The sequence below is a fragment of the Nycticebus coucang genome, chromosome 14, assembly GCF_027406575.1.
Source record: "Nycticebus coucang isolate mNycCou1 chromosome 14, mNycCou1.pri, whole genome shotgun sequence".
NCBI lineage: Eukaryota > Metazoa > Chordata > Mammalia > Primates > Lorisidae > Nycticebus > Nycticebus coucang.
In genome coordinates, this window is record NC_069793.1 from 19,397,841 (window position 1) to 19,410,489 (window position 12,649).

The 12,649-nt window shown below is 56.8% G+C and overlaps 1 protein-coding gene across 7 annotated transcripts in view; it reads right to left on the reverse strand.

The window, feature by feature from the left end:
* Window positions 1–355: 355 nt before the first annotated feature.
* The window catches only part of DGKZ (diacylglycerol kinase zeta), a 47,258-nt gene continuing 34,964 nt past the window's right edge, over window positions 356–12,649 (reverse strand). For 6 of the 7 annotated variants that reach the window (XM_053560055.1, XM_053560056.1, XM_053560051.1 and 3 more), the window contains 27 exons: window positions 11,707–11,763; window positions 11,319–11,387; window positions 9,204–9,275; window positions 9,003–9,119; window positions 8,832–8,903; window positions 8,452–8,547; window positions 8,086–8,168; window positions 7,920–7,980; window positions 7,708–7,821; window positions 7,484–7,624; window positions 6,922–7,000; window positions 6,687–6,742; window positions 6,467–6,529; window positions 6,302–6,375; window positions 6,106–6,217; window positions 5,541–5,740; window positions 5,250–5,350; window positions 5,085–5,164; window positions 4,868–4,937; window positions 4,397–4,437; window positions 3,716–3,855; window positions 2,825–2,856; window positions 2,523–2,566; window positions 1,975–2,095; window positions 1,855–1,888; window positions 1,537–1,636; window positions 356–1,068 (listed from right to left, as the gene is read on the reverse strand). In XM_053560055.1, coding sequence (XP_053416030.1) covers window positions 952–1,068; window positions 1,537–1,636; window positions 1,855–1,888; window positions 1,975–2,095; window positions 2,523–2,566; window positions 2,825–2,856; window positions 3,716–3,855; window positions 4,397–4,437; window positions 4,868–4,937; window positions 5,085–5,164; window positions 5,250–5,350; window positions 5,541–5,740; window positions 6,106–6,217; window positions 6,302–6,375; window positions 6,467–6,529; window positions 6,687–6,742; window positions 6,922–7,000; window positions 7,484–7,624; window positions 7,708–7,821; window positions 7,920–7,980; window positions 8,086–8,168; window positions 8,452–8,547; window positions 8,832–8,903; window positions 9,003–9,119; window positions 9,204–9,275; window positions 11,319–11,387; window positions 11,707–11,763 — 2,346 coding nt within the window. In that variant the 3' untranslated portion in view covers window positions 356–951. Of the gene's footprint in view, window positions 1,069–1,536; window positions 1,637–1,854; window positions 1,889–1,974; window positions 2,096–2,522; window positions 2,567–2,824; window positions 2,857–3,715; window positions 3,856–4,396; window positions 4,438–4,867; window positions 4,978–5,084; window positions 5,165–5,249; window positions 5,351–5,540; window positions 5,741–6,105; window positions 6,218–6,301; window positions 6,376–6,466; window positions 6,530–6,686; window positions 6,743–6,921; window positions 7,001–7,483; window positions 7,625–7,707; window positions 7,822–7,919; window positions 7,981–8,085; window positions 8,169–8,451; window positions 8,548–8,831; window positions 8,904–9,002; window positions 9,120–9,203; window positions 9,276–11,318; window positions 11,388–11,706; window positions 11,764–12,649 lie in introns of those variants that run through there. The other variant, XR_008374134.1, reaches the window with a different exon arrangement.

The following is a 12,649-nucleotide window of genomic DNA, read 5'->3' on the forward strand; positions in this document are numbered from 1 at the left end:
TGAAATGCCCAACCCCTCTGACCCCGGGGCCCCACCTCACTCGGTCCCCACAAACAGCCGAGGCTTGGGGGAAGGGGCGCGCTGAAGTCCACAGGGCATGTGGCCCACCGACAAGCCTTGCCCCCACTCCACCTTTCACTTTCATTGTTATCGTCCCCGCGGGAAGCGGGAAGCCGGAGGAAATCGGCTCCGCCCCCAGCCTTAACGGAGGCGGCCAGGCAGAGGTCAGGAGCCAGGCAGGCCCTGGGACACCCCCACGGGAACAGTCTCCGGGGCCCAGTGTCCTGTTCCCCACCCTAAGGAAAACCCAGCAGCCCCCACTGCTTCAGGAAGTCCTCTCCCCCCAAAAAAGAGCAGAAAGGAAAAAAATCCACTTTACTGAGTCACACCCAGCTGTAAACATGTCACCATGAGACCCCCCCAGACCCCCACCCCAGGCCCCACAGTCCGAGAGGAAATGACTGGGTAGTGGAGAGGGTCAAGGGGTGGGTGTCAAGAGGGGCAGATGCAGTGGGCTCAGAGTTTCCAGGAAGAGCTCTGGGGCAGGTGAGTCAGGCGGGAGAGGGGGCTGGGTGCCCCAAGAGCAGGTGCAGTAGGAAACCTCTTCCTGAAAGTCTCCCTCTCCAGCCCCTGAACTCCTCAGAGGGCATCTGCTATGGTGAGGGTGAGGCCACCCTGAAATGACCCTGTCCTGGTCCCCTCCAAATGCCTGTCCAGCCCCAACCATTTCCTGTTTCCCTGTGGGCCTCTGGTCCAGCTAGGGTTTCCAGGGGACAGGCAAGACCCCTAGCTCCTCAGAGTCCAGCCCTAGGTCTGGGCAGCTCCTCAGGGGGCAGCACGGGGCTCCTTCCCTGGGGCATGGGTCCCCCCGGCCGTAGAACTGGAATGTGGCAGTGAGGTGGGCGAGTAGAGCTCATCCTCAGGCCCTTATGTCCCTCTTGCACCTCCCAGCTACACAGCAGTCTCTTGGTCCTCCCGCTGGATCATCTGGTAGTGCTGCCGGTTCTCCAGGTAGGCAGCCAGCTCTGTGTCCTGAGCCTTCTCAGCACGCTGCCGGGGAGTGTCACCCTGGATATAGGCAAAGTGGCAGTTGGTAGGGAGCCAGAGGCCTGTGGCTCCTAACTGGCTTCAGAGAGGGCAGCGGAGGCCTCGTCTGCTGGCCCAGGTTTCTTTCTTTCTTTTTGTTTTTTGAGACAGAGCCTCAAGCTGTCACCCTGGGTAGTGCTATGGCATCACAGCTCACAGCAACCTCCAACTCCTGAGTTTAAGCGATTCTCTTGCCTCAGCCTCCCAAGTAGCTGGGACTATTGGCACCCACCACAACACCTGGCTATTTTTTGTTGTAACTGTCATGTTGTTTGGCAGGTCCAGGCTGGATTCAAACGTGGCCAGATCCGGTGTATGTGGCTGGAGCCTTAGCCGCTTGAGCTACAGGCGCCAACCAGGCCCAGGTTTCTTTAGACTGTGGTAACTGAAGGACAGCTTCTGCTTCCCAGGGGCAGCCCCTTCCCAAAGTTTGGGAACGTTTCTGCTCACCTGCTGGTCTGTCTTCATGAGTGAGGCCCCGGCTTCCACGATGTAGTGGCAGATGGTGCGCTGGCCCAGGGCTGCCGCCTGGTGCAGACAAGTCTCCCCACTGTGGGAACAGGGGCTGGCTGTGGATCCCACCCGTCCTCTGGGCCCACCCACCTGTCTCCCAGTGGTCATCAGAAAGGGCAGGAAGTTCAAGCCCCTGAAGGGGATGAAAGATGGCCAGGAAGAGCTTAAGGCTCTGGCCTGACCAAATGGGAGGGGCTGAAGGAAGCCAGAATGGTTTCCAGGGTAACCAGGGTCCTGTACTGCCCAGATACTCACTTTTCTTCCACAGCATCAAGGATCTCTGGGGGAGCTGGAGGAGGGGAGGGGTGATCAGAAACATAGCTTCCTATCCTTCCACCTTGGCCCCAGCCCCTGGGCCCCAGTAGCACAGCTCACCATGGTCCAGCAGGTAGCGGACCACCTCCTTGCTGCCAGTGCCGACTGCGTGGTGGAGGAGTGTGCGGCCACGCTCATCCCGGTACATGATGTCACCCCCAGCTCGGTGCAGCTCCTGGAGCTGAGGGGAGGCAGGGCAGGGCAGGGCTAGGCCTCCTAGGGCCATTCCTCCTTTCCCCTAGCTCACACACGGGCTCACAAACATGTACACCTTCTCTGGAGATACAAGGGGCCTCTCTCACCCCAAGGGCCCATGGGCTCCCCTACAGCACTGACAGCTAGTGACTCCTTCTAAGACATGCTCCTTTCTAAGCACTGGGGAGAGGCAGACTGAGCCAGGCAGTCCCTACCAGGAGACATCTATTGTGGCGTGGACAGATGGGGCAAGGTGGAACAGGGTGATCACTGTGGAGACCTTACGCAGGGCCAGCGATGATAGATGACAGCACCCGAACAGATCAGCTCTTGGCCCAACCCAGAGGCCCCACTCCCTAGAGCTTGAGGGTGCTGCCAAGGGGAAGAAAAGGCTGGAGCCCTGGGATTGGTACCTTACAAAAGTTGTTCCTCTTGGCAGCCTCAATCAGCTCGTCACCTGCACAGAACACCTGCCTGTTACTCTGGAGTTGGAGGCCCAGGCTTGTGTTGGTGCACAAATGTATGTGGGATACATCACAAGTATGTGCAGAGAAGTGTGCCTTCTGGGATGTGAGTACCAGGGCTGGGCTGCTGCATGAACACGTGGAGCGGTGGCTATGTGTATGTGAGGCTGTGTGTGGGCCCTATCCCATCCCGCTGAACCTCACGCCTCTGATCAGGCAGAAAGGAGGGGCCCTGGTGGGAAAGGCCTCACCTTGAGGGGGGGCAGCATCCCCTTGCAGTGACCTGCAAACAGAGCAGGAGGAGATGTGACCCGTGAGGTGATAGCAGGTTCAGCTGGAGACCCTCCCCAACCCCAACTGGGGCGCCTTTCTTTCTTTTAGAAGTTTATTGAGTGCCTACTATATACCAAGGCTATTCTAGGCACTGGAGGTACAGCAGGGAGCGGATAGATGGAGAACTTGCTGTCATGGAGCTTACATCCTAGTGCAGGGAGACAGACAAGTTGACAAATAAATAAGGTGTTCTGATAGGCAGCCAGAACAAGGCAATGCAGGTAAGTGGCCATGAGGAGGGTGGCCCCCTCATATGGCCTCATGGGATAGACCTGACAGGGAGACAGCCAGACTAAGATTGACAGCAAGGACAAAAGTCTCAGGGTGGGGCAACCTGAGGCCGCAAAGGACCAAGGAAGACATGTGGAGATGGACACACACCAAGTGGACATAAACCACTACCGGGTGGCCATTATAGCAACCATAGCTAGGGAGAGGCCATGACCAGAGCACTGCTGATGCAGGAGGCTTTAAGCTGAGGAATGGCCTGGTCTGACTTCCAGTTTTAGTGGGGGCCAGGGCATGCTGGCTTGGATAAACTGATGGCCAGGGGAGGGGGAGGAATGGTTTGGGGTGGGGAGACAATTAGTAGGACCTGCTGAAGGATCAGGTTGAGGATAGGCAGAACTCAGGGAGGGAGCCCCAATCTGTGGCCTGAACAGCAAGGTGGAGCTGAGGCCCAGAGCTCCTTGAGGGGGTTTTGACTAGGTTCAGACTGATGCTATTTAGTCACCTGGTAGAGGGGCTGGGCAGGCAGTGGACTGGGGCTGGAAAGCCATGGATGGAGGAGCTGGGGCACAGGGACTCACCGGGGCGTGGGAGAGCAGGGTGAGGTGGGGAGAGGCGAAGTGGGGGTTGGAAGGTCAGGCCGGGCTGATGCCCCCAGCAGCTCCGGGTCCAGGATATAGATCTCGTCCTGTGCAATCTCAGTCACATAGTTGAGGTGTTCCTGTGGGGGGAGTTGGGGCTGGGTGTCACAGGGCCTGACATTAGGGGCTAAAGGGCGGCAAGGCTGGCAGGCCTGAAAAAGCCTTGGCTGGAAGCATGAATACTGAGGAAAGTGGCCAGGAGAGAGCTCCCACCCTTCTCTCCTGTCCATTCCCACCACCCCACCCAATCCCTGGCCTCTGCACCGCACCCTTGCCAACCTCCCCTCCACTGTTGAGCCTTTACCCTGGTGACCTGGCAACTGGCCAGAGGTGCCTTCTCTATCTACCTGGGTGGCACTGAGTTTTGAGGCCTTCTTGCCCACTCAGCAAGCCTTTTTTGAGTATACTAGCTCCCTTTTCCTGCTGGTACCACCCTTATATACTCCGGCCTGGTGGGCAGAGCCACACCCTATCCCAGGATGTAGACAAGTGCGAATGTACTATAGGATATGAGGACAGAGGTTAACCTGTCACTGGAACTAACAGGGAAGGCTTCCCAGGGGAGGTGACCCTGGAGTCCAAAGCCAGCTGTGTGGATGCAGCAGGCCTGCAAGCACTCACCTGGGCTCGGTCAATCCTATAGAAGCGGCTGGCAGTGGTGGCTGTGGGAGAAAGAGCAGGCTGAGGATGACACAGGTCTTATCTAGGCCCAGATCTTCTGCTGCCCTACGCCAAGCTTCCCAAGGAGGGGGCAGGACAGAGCCTGGGATTGCCAGGGGCTAACTCTTAAGAATATTCACCGTCCTGGGGCGGCGCCTGTGGCTCAGTGAGTAGGGCGCCGGCCCCATATGCCGAGGGTGGCGGGTTCAAACCCAGCCCCGGCCAAATTGCAACAAAAAAAAAAAAATAGCCGGGCATTGTGGCGGGTGCCTGTAGTCCCAGCTGCTCGGGAGGCTGAGGCAAGAGAATCGCGTAGCCCAGGAGTTAGAGGTTGCTGTGAGCTGTGTGAGGCCACGGCACTCTACCGAGGGCGGTACAGTGAGACTCTGTCTCTACAAAAAAAAAAAAAAAAAAAAAAAAAAGAATATTCACCGTCCAGAAAGCACCACTTGGGGGACAGTTTCTGGCACATCAGAGACTTGGCTCCAGCACCATCAGGTTCCTGTTGAGAGAAGCAAAGGCCGGGCTGGGAGGGAAGGGAACTTGGAGCAGGGGGAAAGAGCAAAGGTGGCTTTCAAGGGCAAGTTCAGTGGGGGAGGAAGTGTCCCTGCCCACACTCTGAGCTGTCTGGGGAGGGACCCACCCCTACCTGCTGGAGCCTCTCAATGAGGGAGCGGCAGAGCTCCAGGTCACTGTCTCCAGGGACCACCACGGTGCCTAAGGGCACAGCTGGAGGACAGAGCAGCTGTCAATAGCTAGCTGGATCCACCCCTCTGCCCTCAGCCACCGCCTGCCCCAACCCACCGCCACTCACAAGCCTCCTTGAGCTGCTCCTTGTCATAATGCAGGGCCTCATAATCGTGCATGCTGACTCTGCTCACCTGGATCCGCAGCTGCTCTGGTACGGGCTGCTGACTGTCGGGCGGGGCCGGTAAGAGGGGCCTCAGCAAAGGGCAGAGCCAGTCCTTGGCCAGACAGCAAACCCAGTACAGAGAGGACATCCTGCCCCACTCCCAACAGCCCTGGGCAGAGGGACACCAAGTCCAGTGGGAGGCTGGATCTGGCCTCAGCACTCAAGGCCTGTGGTGGTAAGGGTGGGACGTACTCGCTGTGCAGTGGGGCAGCACTACGCCGCTTGGCTTTCTGCACCATGGTGGCTTGGTTGCGCAGGGCGATGCGAATGCGTGAGGCTGCGAGCTTGCAGGGCTCACCATCCACCTGCACTGGGATGGCCTTGGACGTGGTGAGCACTACCTCACGGCACTGAGTTAGCCGCTCGCCGTGGCCACCCACCTGCAGTGCAGCCTGTGGACATAGGAAGCTCAGGTCAGGTGGGTCCTCCAAGCTCTGCTCCTTCCAGGGAGGCTCTGGCCAGAGAACAGAGATGAGAGTGACCCCAGTCGGAGAGCAAAGGGGAGGGTGAGACCCCAGCCAGGTGGGGGTGGGAACCAGAGGCAATGAGGGCACTTTCCCATTCAGAGAGAGGTGTAAAGGCTTCTTTCCAGACTTAAAAGAGGAGAGAGGCTGAGAGTCACTCCTCAATCAGACAGGGGAGAGAAAAGGGAGGTAGGAGTGAACTCTGCTACTCTGGCCAACAAAGGGAAGTGTGGATGACCCCTTTCTAGCTTCAGGCTGTGTTCCCAGGCACCACGGGGATAGGGCCCACTCACCAAGGATGTCATGGTGAAGCCAATGACCTCGAGGTAGCCATCATCATGCCGCTGGGGCTCAAAGTCGTGATGCTCCCCAGGGTGGCCCCAGGGCATGGTGCCTGCACAGTACCTGGAGGGTGGGGTGATGGGAGGGCTGCAAAACAGTCTCTGTGGGGTAGGGACAGTAAGGCAGATGAAGCCCTCCCCCCCTCACCTGGGGATGTTCAGGAAAACAATGCACTGGGGTTTCAGGTCCTGAATCTTGGGGGTCAGGTCGGTTCCGTCACACTGGAGGCAGACCAGGGGAGGGTGTTGGAGCTTACACATGCCTTCCCTCCCCACTAGGCCACCAGGTGTCTACCGGCTCTACCCTGCTCACCACCACTCGGATGTGCTTGGCCAAGTCCTTGGAGCTGCCCATCAGGAAGTCAGAGAAGGCTGTCTGTGGGAGACAAGAGGATGTCACCATCTGGTGACAGAGCTCTTTCCTCACCACCACCCAGCAAGGCTCCTGTGTCCTGGTGCATGCAGGTGGGCAGGGGTTTGTGCGGTAGACTAGGTGGGTGTAGAAGAAAGTGGTGGGCAGACCCTAGACTCACCCCGGCATAGAACATCTTATTCCGAAAGCGGCTATTGAATTTCTCCGGATTGGCCTCTGGGGAAGACAAGACATGGCGATAGTTAGCCATTCTGAGCTGCTGGTACCTCCCACCTACCTCCCAGCTTGGGATATCAAGGGAGAGCTGGGAGTGAACAACTTTCACTGGTAGGAGAGAGTTGAACCTCATCAGGGACACTATTCCCCTCCCCAGGCCCTAACAGGAGGCTGCCAACCTCGAGACTCATGAAACTCCAGAGTGACGTGGGCATCAAAGCCCAGGCTGAAGTAGTTGTTGAAGACGTCCAGGGGCAGCTGGAAAAAGGCCATGGGACCAAAATGAGGACTGGGTCTCACAGATGTCCCCGGCTCCAGGGACCCAGCTATGTCATGCTTGCTCAGCCTGTCCAATTTCAGAGGCCTTTCCCATAGTCAGCAGCGCCCACCAGAGCTATGCCCGAGACAGTGGGGCTTGCCCATGTGCTGGTGACACTTGTTCCCTTCTGGGTCCCCTAGCACTTCTTCTCCAATTGTCATGTGCTGAGGTCTATGAAGGTGGGGACTTTGTTTTGCTCACTGCTTACAGCAGTGCCTGGCAGATAGTAGCTATTTGATGAATAAAAAACTGTTGTGTGAGATGAACACCTTTATTCCCATCACACAAAGGAAAGTAGAAGTTTAGAGAAACAATCAGACTTGGCCAAGGTCCCAGAAGGAGCAAGTGGGAAAGTGGGGCCCCAGCCCAAGCCTCCTTGGAACCCAAGATACCCTGGCCTTGTCCCATCCTGCCCAAGCTACCCTGTCAGTGGCACCCTCGTCTCGCTCCTCAGGCCCTGCGTCGGGGTTAGGCTCAGCATGGAGGTCCCAGCGGTCCAGCTGCACTACATTCCCCTCCTCTACATGAGAGAGGATCTTCGACACAGGCTCATCTGTGTAGCCCTGGGGGAAGGAAGCAGGGACTGAGCCCCTCCTGCAGTTGGAGACCCCCTGCTGCACAACCCACTCCTCCTATGGGTACTTACCCCACCCCAATTGAGGGTGCGAGCCAAGTCATTGCCAGTACCCAGGGGCAGGATGGCGACAGGGGGTGGTGGTTTTAAGCGCAGCTGGTCCAGGGTAGAGAGGATCCAGCCGACCTGAAGGAGGGCAGTGCAGAAGAGGCCTTGTCAGGTCCAGCAGGGACCTGGGCTATAGGCCTGACCTGCTATGGCCTGGCTTGGTGGGGAGAACTCACCGTGCCGTCGCCCCCGCACGCCAGGATCCGTAGGTTGTGCACTTTGCGGTACATCTCCAGTCTGAAGTCGGGGCAGATAGAAATGGGGTCAGGGGATGCACACTGTCCCACAAGAGCCAGACAAGCACCCTCCACTGTCCCCTACTAAGCCTTGGGCAGTACTTACGCCTCTTTGGGCCCTCCCTGGCTCAGGTCAAAGACTTGTCGGGGATTGAGATACCAGAGGAAGGACTGGATGATCTTAGCGCCCTACGAGGGACAGGGAGCCAAGAAGTGTGGGGTGGGCACCAGGGGGCAGCAGGGAGGGGCAGAGAGACACACAGGGAGAAGGGTGTGACTTTGGAACCAGGTCCGATAAAGGTGAGGAAAGTCCGACCCTGCAGGGGTGGAGGCAGGGTAGGACTTTCTCAGGATCCCTGGGCAAGATGGACCGAGGCAGAACTGGAAAGGGATCCTGGGGACAGTTGCAGGCAAGTGGGGTGACCCCAAGCCCTACCCAAAGCTCTCAGTTGAAAGGGAAAGCTGTGCTTACCTGGTTGCCCCCACTCTTGGGGTTCACAAACACCAGCAGGGGCTTCATGAGGGGAGAGGGGGTAGGCCTAATGATGAACGGTCTCCAGCGGCCCTCCTTAGAGACAGAGAGAGCCCATGAAGCCCTTTCCTGTCCTGGAGACCCTACCTCCATCCTCAGCAGCCCTCTGGATGACACTTTATCCTCCTCAGCACACCCTCTACTAGCTCTGGGCCAGACCTCATGGTGAGCCAGGTCCCAAACAGGTGACTGATTAATCTCCCACCCTCCTCAAGGGCCCCAGAGCCCAAACTGATCCATTGAGAGCTGGAAGCACCAGCCCCAGGGGCTCCTAACTCTGAGAAACACATTCCTCTCCTGCTCCCAGCCCCGGGTCTAACCTCGGGCCCTTTCTTGCTAGATTTCCTCTTGAAGGATGCTCGCTTCTTCTTCTTACTTGCCTTGAGCGTATTCTACAAGGGAAGCAGAGGTGTGGTGACAAGGTGAGTAGGCTGTGGTGGCTGGCAGACCCCAAGCATGGGGAGGGTGTTAAGGGTGCAGGCAGGACTCACCTGGGGCCTGCGGGCACGGAGGATCCAGGTGGGTGGGATGACCACAGCCGCATGGACACCTAGAGAGCAGGGTTCCTCGATCTGCTGCAGCATGAAGCAGGACACCTTGCTGTGGTACTGGAGGGGGGTGGGCCTGCATTGAGGTACATGCTTGAGCCTCAGGACCCAGACCCAAACCCAGGGCCAGGGAAGTGCACTCACTGCTTGTTTGCACCAGGAACAGCTGATGGCCACGATCTCCTTACTGTGGAAGGCGAACTTCTGTTGGAAGCCCTATGGGTAGACAGGGATGGCTGGGGCATAGGAGGGCTAGAGGCAGCTGACCTAGCCCCTCCCCAATTACCAGCCTCTGTCCAACCAAGGAAGCTGAACACATTTTTTCTTTTTTTGTAGAGACAGAGTCTCACTGTACCGCCCCCAGGTAGAGTGCCGTGGTGTCACACGGCTCACAGCCACCTCTAACTCTTGGGTTTACGCGATTCTCTTGCCTCAGCCTCCCGAGCAGCTGGGACTACAGGCGCCCGCCACACGCCCGGCTATTTTTCTGTTGCAGTTTGGTCGGGGATGGGTCCGAACCCGCAACCCTCGGCATACAGGGCCGGCGCCCTACTCACTGAGCCACAGGTGCCGCCCACTGAACACATTTTTTAAAATTAAAATAATTATAAAGTGGCCAGGCACAGTGGCTCACACCTGTAATCCCAGCACGGTGGGAGGCTGAGGTGGGTGGACTGCCCTGAGCTTACATGTTCAAGACCAGCCTGAGCCAGAGTGAGACCCTGACTCTAAAAATAGCCAGTGTTGTGGCGGGCACCTGTAGTCTCAGCTACTTGGGAGGCTGAGCCAAGAGAATCACTTAAGACCAAGAGTTTGAGGTTGTTGTGAGCTGTGACGCCACAGTACTCTACTGAGGGTGACAAAAAAACAAACAAACAAACAAACCCCCAAAACCTATAAAGCAAGCCCTTAAAGCAGCGGTGCTTAGCCAGGGGCCTGTGAGTCCTTGCAGTTAACTGTGAAGCACTAGTAGCATCACAGGCTCACTACCGCCTCACTAACCCCCACCTCCCCCAAGCCTGGCCACATCCCCCCATGTGCTCTCAAACTAACTGGTTGCTTCTTTAGAGTACCTATGGCTTCCATTCCCTGTTCATTCCAAAAACTGTTCTCGAGGGCTTCCTAAGTGCCAGATGCTATGTCAGACATGCAGAATCTGGAGGCGTGAACTTCTACGGCAGCCTCAAACTCTTGGGATCAGCCTCCCAAGCAGCTGGGACTACAGGTGCCCACCAAAACGCCTGGCTATTTTTTAGAGATGGAGTCTTGCTCTGGCTCGGGCTGGTCTCCAACCTGTGAGATCAGGGCAGTCCACCCACCTTGGCCTCCCAGAGTGCTGGGATTACAGGTGTGAGCCACCACACCTAGCCTCTACTTCCTTTTTAAAAGAAAAAATTTTTTTTTTAGAGATAGGGTCTCACTGTCACCCAGTGGCACAATCACTGCTCACAGCAACTTCAAACTCCTAGGCTCAAGTGATCCTCTGGCCCAGCCTCCCAAAGTGCTGGGATTTCATGTGTGAGACCCTGCACTAGGCCACCTCTACTCCTTTTTTTTTTTTTTTTTTTTTTTTTGAGACAGTCTCAAGCTGTCTCCCTGGGTAGAGTGTTGTGGCGTCATAGTGCACAGCAACCTCCAACTCGGGCTCAAATGATTCTCTTGCCTCAGTTTTTCTATTTTTTGTAGAGATGGGGTCTTGCTTTTGCTCGGGCTGGTCTCAAACTCATGAGCCCAAGCAATCCACCTGCCTCGGCCTCCCAGGGTGCTAGGATTACAGGCGTGAGCCACCATGCCCAGCCCCATTCCTCTACTCCTTTGAGAGCCTCTGCTTACTAAGGGAGATGACAAGGGGCAGACAAGTAAGTGGACAAAAGAACTGTAGCCTGTGCTAGAGGAAGGAGGTCTGGAGAGTCTGTTTTGAGCCAGACTGTCCTCAGGAGGGTGGGAAACCACTGCCCTGCTCAGCACTCAGCACACAATACACACTGAACAAGTATCTGCAGAGTTTAACAAATAAGCAAGTCTATGACTTCAAAGCAGACCAGACACACGGCATTAAAAGAAAACTTTCCACCCTGCTCTTCTGCTCAGCCCAGAGACCAAGAACAGGCCACTGCTGCCAGGCTGGGAGTCAGCCCTGGGGCTCTGCACTTGGGGGCACAGTCAGTGATGGACAGGCCATGCTGGGTACATAGCACAAACTCAGGACCCAGACCCCATGGACAACAGCCGGTGATGTCCTTGAGCAGGGCCTCTCACCTTCCCACAGTGCCGACACTTGCCGTCCTGGCGTCGCCTATGGACCCAGTGGTGCCGTACAAAGGTTGGCTGGAGGAGGAAGAGAGAAATGTCACTGGGATGGGTGAGAACTCAGAGCTACAGGAAGCTCTCCACAGTCACATGAGGTGCCAGAGAGGGGCTGAAGACTTCTCTCCCCAGCCCAGAAGGGAGGCTGAGACTCAGGGGAACAGAGAGCTATGAGGCAGGGCCAGCCAGGCCTGTTGTAGAGACCTCAGAGCCTCAGCCAGGCAGCTCCCTGACTCCAAGGCATAGGAGCCGAGCCCCCTAGTGGCACTTGGAGACACTGCAATGAGGTCCACTCAGGAAACTTGGGGCATCCCTGTCCTTGACCACTTTGGGTACTTACTTCGCGGACGTTCCTGGAGCCTGATTCCCGGAAGGATGGCTTACAGCGGAAATTTATCTGTAAAACAATGAAGTGACCACCAAAATGTTAGAACTTCCCTTCAGTGTCGACATGTGGTCAGCCCTCCAGGAGAGGGTTATGCAGTGTCATCCTCACAGGACAAAGATACCCCCAAATCACAGTGGGAGCCCTCCGGACATGAGATACCTCCTCTCAGAAGCCCTCTCACATCCCTGTCCTCCCCACTAGCCAGATGGAATCCTTCTTTCCTCTGCCCAGTGCCCCTGGATGGGGAAAGACCAGGAGTTCTGAGTCTGTCTTCCCCACTGAAATGGAACCATGATGTGCTCATCCTTCTGGTCCTCCTTGCCCTCCAGCACTCCCCACCCAGGAACATGCAGCCAACCCAAACCTTCCTTATGGACTTGAGCTGACTGGACCAGGAGACCTTTAGATGATGTTGAACTTTGGTTTGATTTTTACCTCAGATGATGGGTCTATAATACTTAGAGCTGGATTCCCTCCCCCCCACCCCCGCTTTTTTCTTTGTTCTTTAAAGATAGCTCTCATTAGGATGCCCAGGCTGGAGTGCAGTGGCTACTGACAGCCCTGGTCATAGCTCACTGCAGCCTCCAACTCCTGGGCTCAGCCTCCCACGTAGCTGCTGGGACCATAGGCACCCACCATTGCACCTGGCTGGGCTGCGTTTCTATTTCCCTTTTCCTAACTGGCCCTACTTCAGCCTTAGAAGAGGTGTACCTCACCCTGAAGCCCAACAGGCTGGGGAAAGCAGCTGGCTTGGCACAAGCCATTCCTAGTCTTCCCAGTTTGCTGGCCTGGTTTCTGCAGGCTGTGGATCCCTTATCTTTCATGCAAACCCTTTCACCCTCTGCCTTGACTTGCGTTCCCAGCGTCCCTTCCACCCCCGCTCCTGAAGAACAGC